We start from the raw sequence: 19,410 nt of genomic DNA on the forward strand, positions 1-19,410 counted from the left end.
GTGAGCTCGTCGAGCCAGAAATGGCCTGTTACCGTGTTGTATCTCTAAATAAACATAAAAAGAAATTCAAGTTAGTAAAATGTGAAACTGTGCGCGATATAGTGTTACCGTTACAGAGAAAGTGCAGTGTAGGCAGGCAATAAGATGCAAGTAGATCTCTGGGTCTGTGGGTGCTGAGACCCAAGCTGACATTAGCATGTTGGATAAGTTATTGGAAGGTATTCTTTAGGACCCGATATATAAGCATTTGAATGGACACGGCCTGATTAGGAATACTCAACGAGGCTTTGTACATGGGAGGTCAGATAGGCCAAGATGCACAAACCTGACTTGACCAGGTAGGCACGTTGTCTCTGCCCGCTCCTGCCCCACTGAACTCGTGTCTGCATACCTTGACTCCATTCTATCGCCCCTGGTTCAGTCCCTTCCTATCTACATCCCCGACACTTCTCATGCTTTCCCTCTGCTCAACAACTCCCAGGCCCTGAACGCCCCATCTTCAACATAGATTTTCAGTCCCTATACAATTCTATCCCCATCAAGAAAGCCTCAAAGTTCTCTGCTTCTTTCTTGACAAAAGAACCAACCAAACCCCCTCCACCACCACCCTCCTCTGTCTGGCAGACCTGGTCCTCACTCTCAACAATTTCTCCTTCGGCTCCTCCCATTTTCTCCAAATTCAAGAGGTAACCGTGGGTCACAGCTATGCCTGCCTCTTTGTTGACTATGTAGAGCAGTCCATGTTCCAAGCCTTTCCTGGTAATGCTCCCCAACTCTTCCCTGCTACATTGACCACTGCATTGGTGCTGCTTCTTGCACCCATACTGAGCTCTTCAATTTCATCAGCTTTGCCTCCAACCTCTACCTTGCCCTTAAATTCACAGTCAATTTTTGACACCTCCTTCCCCTTTCTCAACCTCTCTGTCTCCATCTCTGGAGACAAACTGTCTACTGATATATTTCATAAATGTACCGATTCCCACAGCTATCTTGACTATACCTCTTCCCACCCTGTCTCCTGTAAAACTGCTGCTCCTTTTTCTCAGTTTCTTCATCTCCGCTGTATCTGTTCCCAGGATGAAGCTTTCCTTTCCAGGAAATCAGAAATGTCATCCTTCTTCAAAGAATGGGGTTTCCCTTCCTCCACTGTTGATGCTGCCCTCACCTCTATCTCCTCCACTTCCCAGACATCCATACTTACCCCATCTTCCTGCCACCCGAACAGGGACAGAGTTCTTGTCTTCACCTACCTCTCCATGAGTCTCCACATCCAATACATCACTCTCTGCAGTTCCGCCATCGTCAATGGGATCCTACCACCAAACATGTCTTTACCTCCCCCCCCCTCCCCGGCTCTCTGCTTTCTACAGGGATCATTCCCTCTGTGAGTCCCTTGTCTATTTGTCCCTCCTCATGGCACATACCCCTGCACGTGGCCTAAGGGCTACACCTGCCTATTCACCTCCTCCCTCACTTCTATTCAGGGCCCCAAACAGTCCTTCTAGGTGAGGCAACACTTTATTTGTGAATCTGCTGGGGTTGTCTATTGTACCTGGTGTTCCTGGTGCAATTGCTCGACATTGGTGGGGCACTCATCAATTGGGATGCTACTTCCTCTGCTCCATCTGCTAAAAGCAGAACTTCCCTGTGTCCATGGCCTCCTCTTGTGCCGCAAAGAGGCTAGCCTCAGGGCAGAGAAGCAACACCTCATAGCCTCCAACCTGATAGTATGATCATCAATTTCTCCTTCTGGTAATTTTTCCCTTCCTCCTCCCCTTCTCTTCTGTTCCCTACTCTGGCCTCTTACCTCTTCTCACTGCCCCTCCTCCTATGGTCTACTCTTTTTTCCTATCAGATCCCTTCTTCTTAACGCTTTACCTTTCCCACCTATCACCTCCAGCTTGCCCTCCTTTCCCTTCTCCCCACCTTCTTATTCTGGCTTATTCCCGCTTCCTTACCAGTCCTGATGAAGGGTCTCAGCCTGAAGTGTCGACTGTTTATTCCCTTCCATAGATACTGCCTGACCTGCTGAGTTCCTCCAGCATTTTGCGTGGGTTGTTCTGGGAAATCTTTTGCGTTTTAGGTCGTGTCCAACCAATCTCATAGAGTTTTTTGAGGAGGTTACCAGGTTATGGGGATTAGGCAGGAACTGGATACTGATTGTGGATGATCAGCCATGATCACAGTGAATGGCGGTGCTGGCTCGAAGGGCTGAATGGCCTACTCCTGCACCTATTGTCTATTGTCTAACGTTTATGAAGGCAAGGCAATGGATGTTGCCTACATGGACTTTAGTAAGGTCTTTGGTAAGGTCCCATATGGAAAGTTGGTCAAGAAGGTTCAGTTGCTTGCCATTCAGGTTAAGGTAGTAAATTGGACTAGATGTTGGCTTAAGGGAAGAACCCAAAGTGGTAGTAGATGTTTGCCTCTCTAACTGGAGACCTGTGACTAGTGGTGTGCTGCAGGGATCAGTGCAGAATCTGTTGTTGCTTGTCATCTGTATCAGGAAATTAACCATAATAGATAGGAGCAGAATTAGGCCATTCAGCCCTTTGTGTGTGTTCTGTCATTGGATCATGACTGATTTATTATCCCCTTAACCCCATTCTCCTGCCTTCTCCCTGTAACCTTTGACCTACCTAACCCTACCTAATCAAGAACTATCAACCTCTGCTTTAAATATAACCCATGACTTGGCCTCTACAGCTGTCTGTGACGATGAATTCCACAGATTTACCAGCTGCTGGCTAACAAAATCCCTCCCTCCTCGTAGCAGTTAGCGTAACACTTTAGAGTACCAGTAAACATGGTTCAGTTCCTGCCTCTGTCTGTCAGGATTTGTACGTTTTTCCGATAATCACAAGTTTTCTCTGGGTACTCTGGTTTCCTTGCACCTTCCAAAGGTGCACAGATTAGCAGGTTAGCTGATCTCACGGGTGTAAGTGGACGTGTGGGCTTGGGGACTAAAAGGGCCTGTTACTGTGTCGCATCTCTAAATGTCTCTATTCCACTTGCACAGCAAGTGAGAGTCAGCTTCCTTCACCTTCAACATTTTATCTTCCACTGAGTGTGCTCCTCTTCTGAAGCCACAGGGCCCCGGCTGGGATTTGATGTCAGAGGAGGAGGTTAAGAGTTTGGCTTCATACCAGCTTCCTGAAGGCAGCGATAAGACTGAAGGAGACTTCGTCTGAGATGCAGAGAGATAATCAGTGAACAGGTTGTGCCTGTGTGGAGATCTCAGCAGCTGAGGCCCTCCGTTGGTCATGGTCGACCATGAATGTTGTGTCCCAGCTGTTTATGTGATACACAAGATAGCGCAGTACGATTTGGAGAGCAAGCTGTTGCCCATGCAGCAGGTTCCCCCACACCATGCAGTTGATGAATCTGAATCATCATGAGAAAGGATCCAGTGCTTTCCTGGCATAAATGATGAATAAGCTCTCTTGGCTTCCAGCCAGGTACAGGTATTGATCTTCACAGACATTTTGATGACAAACTCTGCCATCTTCATCAGGGTTGATGCCTGGGCAAGTCTAGTCCGGTGGTATTTATACCACCATCGTCCAATCCTCCTGATTGGTTAGTCCTCATCCAATCAGGTTTCTGCTCTCTCACCTTGTTTACAATTGAATTCCAGTTCTTACTTGAAGTGAGACTTTCACCTTGGTTAAAGTTCTTTTCCTCTACTTTTATTTCAATGGCTTCCTTCACCAGGCAGTCCCAGAAGCCATTGGCATGGTGCAGTAATCTTGTGCTATCAAAGTCAGCCATTGTGAATGTGGTGTTCTGCTACCGCCGATTTCTCCGAGAAACCCAAACGGATACACCTCCTGTGCTCCTTGATGCGGGTCTCCACCGTGCGTCGCGTCTGGCCGATATACGTTGCTCCGCATTCAGAGGGAATTCTGTAAACGCCAGCAGACCTGAGTCCCAGGTCATCTTTGACCCTCTGTGATTTGAGCTTCCTTACGGGTTTGTGGATGGTATTAATCCGGTATTTCTTCAGGATCCTGATGACCCTTCCAGAAACTGTGGAAATATAGGGAAGACAGGAGGTAGGACGGGTTCCTCCTTGTTGCTAGTTTTCCTGGTTTTTCTGTCAGCCCTTTTATGGGCCCAGTTGATTTTCTTCACCTTGTAGTCATTCTGTAGGAACGTCACGGAGGGGAAAAAGCTGTTCTTGAAATATCGAGTGTATGTCTTTAGGCTCCTGTATCTCCTCCCTGATGGTAGCAATGAGAAGAGGGCATGTCCTGGGTGACGGGGGTCCTTAATGATGGATGCTGCCTTTTTGAGGCATCGCAGCTTGAAGATATCCTTCAATCCAAAGGAATGGCAGAGGCTGATACAGTTTAGCACCAGCGGTGTCACTGGAGTTGCCAGTCAACGTTGAACTCAACATAGGATTGCCTCAGGGACTCCAGCTCCGGATTTCGAACTAGAACTAGAGCTAGCATTCCTCCGCCACTTTGTGCATTTCGCTCTGGATTTCCAGCATAAATTTTAACTGCCACATTAAGACAATTACAAATAGGCCCTACCACCATCGTAAAAATATAGTGACAGTTCAATGGCTTATATCTCAGCAAGATTTAGAAAACTCATTCATGCATTTATTTTTAGTAGGCTTGGCTACTGTAATGGCATTTCCACAGGTCTTTGTAAAAACCCCTCAGACATCCTCACTAAGACCAAAAAGTAGAGCATGTCACTCCAGTTCTCGGGTCACTACACCGACTTCCTGTACATCAGAGGATTAACTTTGAAATATTGCTACTGGCTTAGAAAGCTTTGAATGGTCTAGGGCCAAAATACATCTCCGATCTCTTAGACCATATGGCCGTAAGACATACTGTAGGAGCAGAATTAGGCCATTCAGCCCATCGAGTCTGCTCCACCATTCCATCATGGCTGATCCTGGATCCCGTTCAGTCCCACACACCTGCGCTCTTGCCATATCCTTTGATATCCTAATTGATCAGGAAACGACCAACTTCCACCTTAAATACACACACAGACTTGGCCTCCACTGCAGTCTGTGGCAGAGTATTCCACAGATTCACTACTCTCTGGCTATAAAAATTCCTCCTTACCTTTGTTCTAAAAGGTCGCCCCTCAATTCTGAGGCTGTGTCCTCTAGTTTTGGATACCCCCACCATCCTCTCCACATCCACCCTATCTAGTCCTTTCAACATTTGGTAGGTTTCAATGAGATCCCTCTGTATTCTGCTAAATTCCAGTGAGTACAGGCCCAAAGCTGCTAAACACTCCTCATATGTGAACTCCTTCATTCCTGCAATCATCCTCGTGAACCTCCTCTGGACTCTCCAATGACAACACATCCTTTCTGAATTATGGGGCCCAAAACTGTTGACAAAACTCCAAGTGCGGCCTGACTAGTGTCTTGTAAAGCCTCAGCATTATCTCCTTGTTTTTATATTCTATTCCCCTTGAAATAAATGCCAACATTGCATTTGCCTTCTTTACCACAGACTCAACCTGTAAGTTAACCTTCTGGGAGTCTTAACATAGAATATAGAATAGTACAGCACATTACAGGCCCTTCAGCCCACAATGTTGTGCTGACCCTCAAATCCTGCCTCCCATATAACCACCCACCTTAAATTCCTCCATATACCTGTCTAGTAGTCTCTTAAGCTTCACTAGTGTATCTGCCTCCACCACTGACTCAGGCAGTGCATTCCACGCACCAACCACTCTCTGAGTAAAAAACCTTCCTCTAATATCCCCCTTGAACTTCCCACCCCTTACCTTAAAGCCATGTCCTCTTGTATTGAGCAGTGGTGCCCTGGGGAAGAGGCGCTGGCTATCCACTCTATCTATTCCTCTTATTATCTTGTACACCTCTATCATGTCTCCTCTCATCCTCCTTCTCTCCAAAGAGTAAAGCCCTAGCTCCCTTAATCTCTGATCATAATGCATACTCTCTAAACCAGGCAGCATCCTGGTAAATCTCCTCTGCACTCTTTCCAATGCTTCCACATCCTTCCTATAGTGAGGCGACCAGAGCTGGACACAGTACTCGAAGTGTGGCCTAACCAGAGTTATATAGAGCTGCATCATTACATCGCGACTCTTAAACTCTATCCCTCAACTTATGAAAGCTAACACCCCATAAGCTTTCTTAACTACCCTATCTACCTGTGAGGCAACTTTCAGGGATCTGTGGACATGTACCCCCAGATCCCTCTGCTCCTCCACACTACCAAGCATCCTGCCATTTACTTTGTACTCTGCCTTGGAGTTTGTCCTTCCAAAATGTACCACCTCACACTTCTCCGGGTTGAACTCCATCTGCCACTTCTCAGCCCACTTCTGCATCCTATCAATGTCTCTCTGCAATCATCGACAATCCTCTACACTATCTACAACACCACCAACCTTTGTGTCGTCTGCAAACTTGCCAACCCACCCTTCTACCCCCATATCCAGGTCATTAATAAAAATCATGAAAAGTAGAGGTCCCAGAGCAGATCCTTGTGGGACACCACTAGTCACAACCCTCCAATCTGAATGTACTCCCTCCACCACGACCCTCTGCCTTCTGTAGGCAAGCCAATTCTGAATCCACCTGGCCAAACTTCCCTGGACCCCATGCCTTCTGACTTTCTGAATAAGCCTATCATGTGGAACCTTGTCAAATGCCTTACTAAAATCCATGTTTATCACATCCACTGCACTACCCTCATCTATATGCCTGGTACCTCCTCAAAGAACTCTATCAGGCTTGTTAGACATATCTGCCCTTCACAAAGCCATGCTGACTGTCCCTGATCAGACCATGATTCTCTAAATGCCCATAGATCCTATCTCTAAGAATCTTTTCCAACAGCTTTCCCACCACAGATGTAAGGCTATAATTACCTGGACTATCCCTACTACCTCTTTTGAACAAGGGGACAACATTCGCCTCCCTCCAATTCTTCGGTACCATTCCCATGGACACCGAGGACATAAAGATCCTAGCCAGAGGCTCAGCAATCTCTTCCCTCACCTCATGGAGCAGCCTGGGGAATATTCCGTCTTGCATGAGGACTCCTAAGTCCCTCTGCACCTCTGATGTTTGAACCTTCTCCTAATTTAGATAATAGTCTGCACTGTTGATCCTTTTACCAAAATGTATTATCATACATTTCCCAACACTCTATTCCATCTGCCACTTTTTTGCCCATTCTTCCAATTTGTCCAAGTCCTGTTGCAATCACATTACTTCCTCAGCATTACCTACCCCTCCATCTATTTTCGTATCATCCACAAACTTTGCCACAGAGCCATCAATTCCATTATCCAAGTCACTGACAAACAAAGTGAAAAGTAGTGGTCCCAATACTGACCCCTGAGGAACACCCCTAGTCACCGGCAGCCAACCAGAAAAGGGCCCTTTTATTCCCACTCACTGCTTCCTACCTGTCAGCCATTCCTCTATCCATGCCAGTATCTTTCCTGTAACACCATAGGATTTTATCTTGTTAAGCAGCCTCGTGTGTGGCACCTTATCAAATGCCTTCTGAAAATCCAAGTGAGTGACACCCACTGCCTCTCCTTTGTCCATCGTGCTTGTTACTTGCTCAAATAACTCCTAACAGATTTGTCAGGCAAGATATCCCTTTAAAGAAATTTATCATTAGTCTCTAAGTACTCTGAAACCTCATCCTTAATAATAGACTCCAGCGCTTTCCCAACCACTGATGTTAGGCTTAATAACCTACAATTTCCTTTCTTTTGCCTTCCTCCCTTAAAGAGTGGAGTGAGATTTGCAAATTGGAGTGACTTGCTGCATGATGAACCTCCCCAAGTTCTCAGCTCATCTGGAGTAGGTTTGTTTTCCGTCCCCAGGATCAAAACTAAACGTGGTGAAGGTTCTTTTAGTAACTATGCTGCACATATCTGCAGTAACCCTCCAGAGGACCTGAAGTTTGCCCCAACTTTCCATCCTTTTAAATCGAGGCTTAACATTTTTCTTTTCGCTGTAGCTTTTAATTAGAATCTCCTGCATTGTAACTTCTATTTATCATAGCTACTGTTTGTGTGATTTTATTCTCTTATATATTGTCAGAAATTTGATGTTTGATTTTTATATCTTGTTCTACGTAAAGCACTTTGAACTGCCTTGTGTTCGAAAAGTGACTTGCTTGCTTGTAGAATCTCTTGTGTTGAACCCAGTGGTCTCCTGTTTTTGATGCCTGATATCATGCATCTACATCCCTGCACATTTAACAGAATTTCAGTGAAGAATAAAACTGATGGGATTAAAACACAAAACATGTCCTGTCTTGGACATAAAGATCTGTGGTGTTAAGTTCCATAAGGTTGTCATACTGGGGTGGGGGAGGTGGTGGGGATAAACTCCCACTGCGTATTGACTGCTCCCAATGGCGTGCATCTCAAATAGCCTCTGACTACCAAGTCCAGTTCCTGGCCTTCATCCGTGGCTTAGCAATTAAGCCCGGCAGAACCATTTCTACTGACAGGAGAAGGGGAAAAGGCAGGTTACTGGCACCTTAAAACTAATCACTTTGGGCAGATGAGGCTTGTCAACTGTGGTTGGCAGTTCATCGAGGAGAAAAAAATTTGATCTTAAAAGTTCTGAAAATCCAAGTACACAACATCCACCAATTCTCTTTTGTCTGTCCTGCTTGTTATTTTTTCAAAGAATTCCAACAGATTTGTCAGGCAAAATTTTCCCCTGAGGAAACTATACTGACTATCATGTGCTTTGAAGTACACTGAAGCCACATCCTTAACAATCGACTCCAACATCTTCCCAACCACTGAGGTCAGACTAACTGGCCTATAGTTTTCTTCCCATGTTGCAGTTGTACAGAACTTTGGTTAGGCTGCATTTGGGGCTGGGTATGCCATTCCGCATTTGGGGTCAGGTTGAGTCAACAGGTCAGTCCTATATAAACAACATGCTCTGGGATACTCTCCGTAAGCACGTCTTTGTCTACTTTGATGATATCCAAATCTTCTTGAAGTCCATGGGGGAACATATCACCCACGTCAGAAACATTTTAAAGAGGCTACTAGATGACAGACTTTATGTCGTTGGAGAAATCAGAATTTCACATAACAACCACTTCATTTTTGGGGTTCATCATCTCCACTGACCATCTCAAGATGGACCCTATAAAGACCCAGGCAGTCAGAGATTGTCCACAACCATCCAGTGCCAAACTAATCAACGATTTCTGGGGTTTGTAAACTTCTGGAAATTCATCTGGAACTTCAGCTCAGTGGCCGATCCGCTGGCGGCCCTAGCTAAGAAATCCATGGACACTTTTGTCTGGACTACTGAAGTGAAGGCTGCTTTTGCAGAGTTTAAACAGCAGTTCATGTCAGCTCCCATCTTGGTTTCTCCTAACCCGGATCTTCCCTTCATTGTGGAGGTGGACACTTCAGACATCGGAGAGGGTGCTGTCTTGTCTCATCGACCACCTTCGGACAGTAAACTGCACCCGTGTGAATTCTTCTCCAGGTGGCTATGACGCTGGGAATCGGGAGCTTCTTGTGGTTAAGTTTGCTTTGGAGGAATGGCATCACTGTCAAGAGAGGGCCAAACACCTTCTTATTGTTTGGACAGACCACAAGAACCTGGTTTATATTCAGGAGGCCAAGGGGCTGAATTCCAGGCAGGCCAAGTGAGCTTTGTTCTTTAATTGCATCCTGACCTATTGACTGAGGTCCAAGAACCAGAAGCCAGCTGCCTTGTCCTGTCAGTTTGATGAACCAGAAAGAGAGGAGCAGCCTACCACTATTTTGCCCCAAGCCAAGGTGGTCGTGCCAATTCATTGGGGAATCAATGCTCTTGTTTGCAAGGCCCAGGTGCAAGGGGGGATTCCTAAGAACAGTCCTCCTGGTCAGCTGTACATCCCAAGTTCCATCTGGACCCAGGTCATCCATCAAGAATGACTGCTCACCCAGGAACTCCCAGGATTCTCGAGTTTATCAGGAGAAGGTATTGGTGGCCAGGAATGACAGGTTTGGCAGTAGTTGCAGGTATGCAAGGTGTGTGTCTAGAACAAGGAGCCTCATACCTGAACTCAAGGACTCCTTTCTGTGGCCAAATGCTAAAGCAAAAATGGAGTAGGGCAAGAGAGATTTTGCTGGCCTCTACCCAGCGAACCGAAGGAGAAGACAGGGACCTGCTTTACAGCCTGGGCAACACATCTGGCTGTCCAGTTATGATTTACCTCTCTGGAAGAAGTCTAGAAAGTTGGCGCCCAAGTTTATTGTTCTCTTCAGAGTCCTGAGGAAAGTAAACCCGGTGGTTTACAGCTTGCAGCTCCCCAAGACCCTAAAGATCAACCCCATCTTTCACACCTCTAAATCAAAACCTGTCTGCACCAGCCCCTTAGCCCCTCCACAACTCAGGTTTATCAATGGGGAACAGGTCTACACCGTGAGAAGACTCTTTGACTCATATACTGCACGGGGTGTTTGGCTGGGAACGGGGAAGGATTCAGACCCGAGGAGAGGCGCTTGGGGCCTGGAAGAGTCATCTTGGATCCAGCTCTCATCATCATCATCTCTCTCAGCAGCCAGGGCTGTCAGGAGTTGGCTGTAGGAGAGGGGGTCCTGTTTCGAGATGCTCCTAACCATGCCAGCTTCCGGGATTTAGACGCTCTAACTCTCCAGAGTATGGATAGCTGGCACAGCCCCTGTAAGGGTTCAAGACTGTCCCGCTAATTGGCATTCATGTTTTGGGCACCAAGAATTAATTATTTAAAGAGCACCTGAACTGAGGTTTGGTGCTCGATCGTAAGCCTAACTAGAGATATCTTTAGCACTGGTTTTTGCTCAGTTTTTGATCCAGCTTTATACCGTGTCTTGACTCCAGTCTGAGATACTCTAGCACTTGTGTCCAAACTATCCTCGTCAAGCTTTTTCATCAACTGGGGAATCAAAAACCAGACATCTGAGGTTAAAGGTGAGAGGGGAAGCAATTTAACAGGAACCTGAAAGGGACCATTTTCACGCAGAGAGTAGTGAGTACATGGATCGAGCTGCCAGAGGAAGTGGTTGAGACAAATATATTAATAACGTTTAAAATACACTTGGACAGATAGATTCAAGATTGTGTAATGTCATTTCCTGTACACAAGTGGAAACGAGAACAAAATAGTTGTTACTCCAGATCTGATGCAGCACAATAAACTCAATAATAAAAACACAGTAAATATAAATACATAAGCAAGCTTGTATACAGAGTAACTCACACAAAATGCAGGAGGAAATCAGCAAGCCAGGCAGCATCTATGGAAAAGAGTAAACAGTTGATGTCTTGGCCTAAAACGTTGACTGTTTACTCTTTTCAAAAAGACGCTGCCTGGCCTGTTGAGTTCCTCCTGCATTTTGTGTGTGTTACTTTGATTTCCAACATCTGCAGATTTTCTCTTGTTTATATACATAGATTGATCCAAAGTGATGCTAGGCACAGGAGTGTCTGTATAACAAGGTGACTCTGACAGGAAATGATAAAGTAGTGGTGGTTGGGGTGTGGAGGGGTGGGTTAGTGGGTGGAGATGTTGGTCAACGTTACTGCTTGGGGAAAGTATCTGCTTTTGAGTCTGGTGGTCCTAACATGGACGCTACGTAGCCTCCTCCCTGATGGGAGTGGGACAAACAGTCCATGAGCAGGGTGGGTGGGATCCTTCATTACGTCATTGGCCCTTTTCCGGCACTTTTCGTTATATATACCCTTGTTTAGGCTGCTTCTTGAATATTGTATTCAAGTCTGGTCACCCCATTAGAGGAAAGATGTCAAGGCTTTGTAGAGGGTGCAAAAGATATTTACCAGGAATCTGGCTGGATCAGAGGCCATGTGCTATAACGAGATGTTGGAGTGGCTGAGGGGAGATCTGATAGGGGTTTATAAGATTATGAGAGACATAGATAGACAGACAGTATCTTTTCCCAGGGTCAAAATGTCTAATACCATAGGGTAGGTATTTAAGGTGAGAGGGGATACTCATTGCAAACAACAATAGCTCAAACTAATTAAAATATTCCTTTTCCTGCCTCTGTGGTGCCCACCAGTCCCAAAGCACCTCCATGAAGCTTGTCAGCACCACATGTTCCTTCTCCATGGTTACCCAGAGTGGATGTTGCCAGACAGTCAGCCTGGGCAGAGCCCTCCATTGCCCACCTCCAGGATGCACGGTTCACAGATAGCAAACGGTCAGCCCCAGAATCATGTTTACTAAGACATCCTCCTCCCTCCTTGCACCCTCTCAGTACAGGGTGACAAAAATGTTTAGCTCCTTTACAGGCTCCTGTGTGTTTATTCACTTAGAGATACAGCATGGAACAGACCCAAAGCACGCACTGCACAGCCACCCATTAGCCGAACTACAAGGCAATTTACAATGACCAGTTAGAACCTGTGCTTCTTTGGAATGTGGGAGAAAATGGGAGCATCCAGAGGAATCCCATGCACACACAGGAAGGGACGAACAAACCTTCTGACAGAAAGTCGGAATTGAACTCTGAACTTGAGCGCCCTGAGCCACTGTGCTAACCACGATGCTACCATGGCGCCCCTAGGCATCATGGGGAAGTAAGGCCGACAGGGCTCCTTCAGATTCTGGATAATTCTATGACACCATGATCTGATATCTGAATACCGATTGGATTACAGGTTCTAGCTGCTGGAACGGGGATGCATACAACACCAGCAATTGTCCTCCCAGAGGTCACTGGCTCTTCGGACAAGGAGTCTGACCGAGCCACACACCTGAGGTAAGCTCCATGCAATTACGGCCAAGGTTCTCCCAGGTGCCTGGTGCAAAGGCCAAGTGGGAGATCAGCGGTTGGGAGAGAGGGCCTGCGCAGCGATCCACAGGCCTCTGTGTTCTTTCCTCTGGCCCTCAGGCTTACTTAAAGAAATGAAAAGGTTATCATATGGGGATTGTTTGATGGCTTTGGGCCTAATTCACTGGAGTTTAGAAGAATGGAGGTGGGGGCGGGGGATCTCATTGAAACATATCGAATGTTGAAAGGCCTAGACAGAGTGGATGTAGAGAGGATGTTTCCTATAGTGGGGTATCTAGGACCAGAGGACACAGATAGAGTGGATGCGGAGAGGATGTTTCCTATAGTGGGGTATCTAGGACCAGAGGACACAGATAGAGTGGATGTGGAGAGGATGTTTCCTATAGTGGGGAAGTCCAGGACCAGAGGACACAGATAGAGTGGATGTGGAGAGGATGTTTCCTATAGTGGGGGAGTCTAGGACCAGAGGACACAGATAGAGTGGATGTGGAGAGGATGTTTCCTATAGTGGGAGAGTCTAGGACCAGAGGACACAGATAGAGTGGATGTGGAGAGGATGTTTCCTATAGTGGGGGAGTCTAGGACCAGAGGACACAGATAAAGTGGATGTGGAGAGGATGTTTCCTATAGTGGGGAAGTCCAGGACCAGAGGACACAGATAGAGTGGATGTGGAGAGGATGTTTCCTATAGTGGGGGTGTCTAGGACCAGAGGGCACAGCCTCAGAAAAGAAGGATGTCCATTTAGACAGAGATGAGAAGGAATTTCTTCAGCCAGAGGGTAGTGAATCTGTGGAATTCATCGCCACAGGCGGCTGTGGAGGCCAAGTCATTGGGTATATTTAAAACAGAGGTTGATAGGTTCTTGATTTGTCAGGGTGTCAAAGGTTACGGGAAGGAAACAGGAGAATGGGGGTGAAGAGGGATAATAAATAAGCCAGGATGGAATGGTGGAGCAATTTTGATGGGCTGAATGGCCCATTCTGCTCCTATGTCATATGGTCTTTGACGTTATGGAACAGGCATCAACAGAGACCAGCAGCCTCTGTGCCCTTCCCTCTGGTCTCCATTTCGGTCTACAGAGACCAACAGCCTCTGTGCTCTTCCCTCTGGTCTGCAGTTCGGTCAACAGAGACCAGCAGCCTCTGTACTCTTCCCTCTGGTCTCCAGTTCGATCAACAGAGACCAGCAGCCTCTGTACTCTTCCCTCTGGTCTCCAGTTTGATCTGCAGAGACCAGCAGCCTCTGTACTCTTCCCACTGATCTCCAGTTCGATCTGCAGAGACCAGCAGCCTCTATACTCTTTCCTCTGGTCCCCTGGAGACTGTGATTCATGTCCAGCCCCACCAAAGTGTGCACCAGGCTAGGCTGATGACCGCACTCTCACCCAGTGGCGAGAAGTTGTGGGTAGACCTTCACTCCGGAACTCAGGACTTACACCAGACTCAGATTTTAGAGCAGTAGTGAGAGGACTCTGCATGGCCAGACCCTAGGCTAGGATAGTAGTGAGGGAGCTCGACACAGTCAGATCCCAGACTAGGACAGTAGTGAGAATACACAGTCAGATCCCAGACTAGGAGAGTAGTGAGAGAATACACGGTCAGATCCCAGACTATGATAGTAGGGAGGGAGCTCTACACAGTCAGATCCCAGACTATGATAGTAGTGAGGGAGCTCTACACAGTTAGATCCCAGACTAGGAGAGTAGTGAGGGAGCTCTGCACGTAAGATTCCAGACTAAAAGTTGTTCACAGCAGCAGTACAGAGGAATGGGATCGTGAGGTGTTTAAAAGGCTGTTACATGGACAAATGAGTTCAGGGAATGGAGGAATAGAATTGTGAGGTGTTTAAGAGGCTGTTACATAGACAAATGAGTGTACAGGGAACAGAGGACTAGGATCGTGAGGTGTTTAAAAGGCTGTTACATGGACAAATGAGTACAGGGAACAGAGGAATATGGATCATGTACAGACAGAGAGATTTGGTTTAATTCAGCACAGACGTGATGGGCCGAAGGGCCTGTTCCCAGCTGAACTGTTCTGTGCTCTGTTTTATTGGTCTCTGCAGATGCCCCAGCCCCATCCAGAGAAAGTCCAGCAGAAACTCCCGGGCCTCCTTGTCCTCGGCAAGTTCCCTCACCACTGTCGGTAAGTTCTGAGCATCAGACACCTGCCACTGACTTCACATTATGCCCATTCTCAGAATCATAATCAGGTTAATTACCCCCCTTTGTTCCTTGCCTGCTGTTCTCGGCACAGCTTTGTGGGCCGAAGGGCCCGTATTGTGCTGTAGGTTTTCTATGTCACTATCACTTCCCCCTGGGTCCCTTCCTCCTTTCCCTCCTCCTCTGGTCCACTTTCCTCTCCTAACAGATTCTTCCTTCTCCAGATCTTGACCTTTCCCACCCATCTGGCTTCATCTATCACCTTCCAGCTAGCCTCCTTTCCCTCCCCCGACATTTTTATTCTGCCATTTTCCCCTTTCCTCAGTCCTGAAGAAGGGTCTTGGCCCGAAACATCGACTGTTTATTCATTTCCATAAATGCTGCCTGACCTGCTGAGTTCTTCCAGCATTTTGTGTGAGTTGCTTCAGGTTTATTATCACTGACAAATGTCAAATTTGTTCACAGCAACAGTACAGTATGATACATAAAATACCATAAATTACAATAATTCAGAGAGTGAAAGGGTTAATGTATGAGGAGCATTTGATGGTTGTGGGCCTGAACTTGCTGGAGTTTAGAAGAATGAGGGGGGAATCTCATTGAAACTTAATGAATATCGAAAGGCCTAGACAGAGTGGATGTGTCCTATAGTGAATGAGTCTAGGACCAGAGGACACAGCCTCAGAGCCTCAGAATAGAGGGGCATCCATCTAGAACTGAGATGAGAAGGAATTTCTTCAGCCAGAGAGTGGTGAATCTGTGGAATTCATTGCAATGGATGGCTGTGGAGACCAAATCTTTGAGTATGTTTAAAGCAGAGGGTAATAGGCTATTGATTAGTCAGGGTGTCAAAGGTTATGGGGAGATGGCAGGAGAACGGGGTTGAAAGGGATAATAAATCAGCCATGATTGAATGGCGGAGCAGACTCGATGGGCTGAATGGTCTAATTCTGCCTCTATAACTTCTGTAGTTGTACCATGGAGAGCATTCTGACAGGCTGCATCACTGTCTGGTCTGGAGGGGCTACTGCACAGGACCGAAAGAAGCTGCAGAGGGTTGTAAATCTAGTCAGCTCCATCTTGGGCACTAGCCTACAAAGTACCCAGGCCATCTTTATGGAGCAGTGTCTCAGAAAGGCACAATCCATTATTAAGGACCTCCAGCACCCAGGGCATGCCCTTTTCTCACTGTTACCATCAGGTAGGAGGTACAGAAGCCTGAAGCCACACACTCAGCGATTCAGGAACAGCTTCTTCCCCTCTGCCATCCGATTTCTAAATAGACATTGAAGCTTTGGACACTACCTCACTTTTTTTAATATACAGTATTTCTGCTTTTGCACATTTTTAAAATCTATTCAATATATGTAATTGATTTACTTGTTGATTTATTATTATGTTTTATTTATTATTTTTTCTCTCTCTGCTCCACTATATATTGCATTGAACTGCTGCTGCTAAGTTAACAAATTTCACATCACGTAATAAACCTGATACTGATTCTGATATCTTATGCTGTTATGGTGTTATGTATTGATTATAAACATATATTACGATATGTATATAATTATTATTAGATTAGATTATGAGGACACTCAGTCCTCGTTTATTGTCATTTAGAAATGCATGCATTAAAAAATGATACAATGTTCCTCTGGTATGATATCACAGAAACACAAGACAGACCAAGACTAAAACTAACAAAAACCACATAATTATAACATATAGTTACAAAAGTGCAAAGCAATACTGTAATTTGATAAGAGCAGACCATGGGCACGGTAAAAAAAAGTCCCAAAGTCCCAATAGCCCCAACATTTCACGCAGACAGTTGAAGGAAGAAACTCTCCCTGCCATGAGCTTCCAGCGCCGCAAACTTGCCGATGCAGCACCCTGGAAGCACCCGACCACACTCCGACTCTGAGTCCGTCCGAAAACTTCGAGCCTCCGTCCAGCCCTCCGACACCGAGCACTGAGCACCATCTCTGCCGAGCGCTTCGACCCTGGCCCTGGCCGCCAAGCAACAGGCAAAGCCGAGGATTTGGGGCCTTCCCCGCCGGAGATTTCGGATCACACAGTAGCAGTGGCAGCGAACCGGGCATTTCAGAAGTTTCTCCAGATGTTCCTCTGTGCTTCTCACATCTGCCTCCAACAAATCAGAATTGTGCACAGCCTCCTACTTGACAGACTACAGATATTCATCATTGGAGAGGCCGCGCGCACTGCTTCAGGCAGTCATCTTCTCCTCCTCCCGAGAATTATACGTTTATACGTTTAGTGACCACATTATTAGGTACAGGAGGTACTTTGTAAAGTGGCCATTGCAGAGTACGTTTGGGTCTTCTGCTCTTGTAGCCCATCCACCTCGAGGTTTGATGTGTTGTGTGTTCAGAGATGCTCTTCTGCGCACCACGGCGTGAGTGAGGTTCCGGCTACAGTAAGTGAGGTTGAAGCGGAAGTTTGAGATTGGCTGAGGTAAGGTGAAGTCATGATGCATGCTGGCATTGTCAGAACCCGGGTGTGGAAGATCGACAGATTGCGGTGTGGAGAAGACAAACAGAGTTTATTCATAACAATCCCAGCAGAACATCGGGGACTTAGCCAAGCGACACTGTAAGAAGTAACATCCTCAAGACCAGGACCCTGCAGTTAGTGCTATTCAGGCATCTGCTTAAATAATACAAGTAACACAGAATTCCTGAGCCTGTCAAAATAAACTTAACAAGTTTAAACAGAAAGCACCAAGAGACCACATTACAATAACATGAGGAACTCTAAGCAATTAATGACCCTTGTTAACCAACAATGAACCAATTCAGATGCTCTAAAAACCTTGGAGCCCAACGCTCCCAGTGCCCCTGCACTAACAGGGAGAGCTCATTTCAGGTGAGGCTGAGGCAGATGAGGTGAGTAAAGCTGAGGTGAGTGAGTGAGGCTGAGGTATGTGAGGTTGAGGTGGGTGAGGTGAGTGCTATTGAGGTTGAGGCTATGATGAGTGAGTTGAGATGAGCTTGAGGGTGAAGCTGAGGCTGAATTCCTCCTGTACCCTCAGATGGAGATGGCCACGTGTACGATCTGGTGAATGACCAGCTGCCCGATGTCGAGCTCTCCGACGAAGACAGAAAGAAAAACACGGAGCTGCTGGAGGAGGCGAAGAAAATCAGTGAGAGGTTCCAAAGCCGTCGGAGCCGCCGCTCCAGGACCAGCGCTTCTGATTCACCGCCAGGTAATGGCCGCAGAGCACGGTCATTAGATAGAGCAGCAGAATCAGGCCATTTGGCCCATCGAGTCTGCTCCACAATTCTATCTTGGCTGACTCAATTTCCTTCTCAACCTTATTTTCCTGCATTCTCACTGTAACCTTCGACATCCTGCCTAATTAAGAGTCTATCAACCTTTGCTTTAAATAGACCCAATGTCCTGGCCTCCATAACTACCTGTGGCAATGAATTCCACAGAATCACCACCTTCTGGTTAAAGAAATTCCTCCTTATCTCTGTTCTATATGGTCATCCCTCTATTCTGAGGCTGTGTTCTCTGTTCCTAGACTTCCCCACAATAGGAAACATCCTCTCCATATTCACCCTATCTTGGCCTTTCAATTTTCCATAAGTTTCAGTGACATTCCCCCTCATTCTTCTAAACACCAGTGAGTAGAGACCCAGAGCTATCATACGCTCCTCATATTTACCCCTTTCAAACCCACAATCATTCTGGTGAACCTCCCATCACACAGTGTAACCCCCACTCATGCCACCCCTCCCACAGTGTGACCCTCCCTCGGTACCACCCCTTCCCACAGTGTGACTCTCCCTCAGTACCACCCCTCCCACAGTGTGACCCTCCCTCAGTACCACCCCCCAACAGTGTGACCCTCCCCCAGTACTGCCCCACCCACAGCACAGTGTGGTTGGGCTGATCCTGGATGGGGTCTGAGAGGGTGTTTCTGCTGAGATGTTACGTTTTCCCATTACAGCAGTGACGCCTTTGCGGACTCCAACCGCCTCCCCCAGCCCCTCTCGCAGTAATTCTATCACAGCTCTCCACCTCAGTAGGTAGGCTTTGTAAGGCAAGGCCCTGCGGTCACCCGGTGACCTTGGGTTTGAGGGGCGGCACTAGGGGATATGATTGGGGATAAGGTATGGGAGTTGGGGTTGGTTGGTAGTCTGGGGTGTGGTTGGGAGGTTGGTTGGTGGTCTGGTGTGTGGTTGTGAGGGGTTGGTTGGTGGTCTGGTGTGTGGTTGGGAGGGGTTGGTTGGTGGTCTGGGGTGTGGTTGGGAGGGGGGTTGGTTGGTGGTCTGGGGTGTGTTTGAGGTGGTTGGTTGGTGGTCTGGACTGTGGTTGGGAGGTTGGTTGGTGGTCTGGGGTGTGGTTGAGAGGGGTTGGTTGGTCTTTGGTGTGGTTGGGAGGGTTGGTTGGTCTTTGGTGTGGTTGAGGGGGTTGGTTGGTGGTC

At 47.0% G+C, this 19,410-nt stretch overlaps 1 protein-coding gene across 1 annotated transcript in view; it reads left to right on the forward strand.

The window, feature by feature from the left end:
- The window catches only part of mrvi1 (murine retrovirus integration site 1 homolog), a 272,971-nt gene that overhangs the window by 160,933 nt on the left and 92,628 nt on the right, over positions 1-19,410 (forward strand). Inside the window, exons 16-18 of the mRNA XM_072271388.1 lie at positions 12,662-12,762; positions 14,861-14,940; positions 18,010-18,183. Coding sequence (XP_072127489.1) covers positions 12,662-12,762; positions 14,861-14,940; positions 18,010-18,183 — 355 coding nt within the window. The remainder of the gene's footprint in view (positions 1-12,661; positions 12,763-14,860; positions 14,941-18,009; positions 18,184-19,410) is intronic.

Source organism: Mobula birostris, chromosome 11, assembly GCF_030028105.1.
Source record: "Mobula birostris isolate sMobBir1 chromosome 11, sMobBir1.hap1, whole genome shotgun sequence".
Classification (NCBI taxonomy): domain Eukaryota; kingdom Metazoa; phylum Chordata; class Chondrichthyes; order Myliobatiformes; family Myliobatidae; genus Mobula; species Mobula birostris.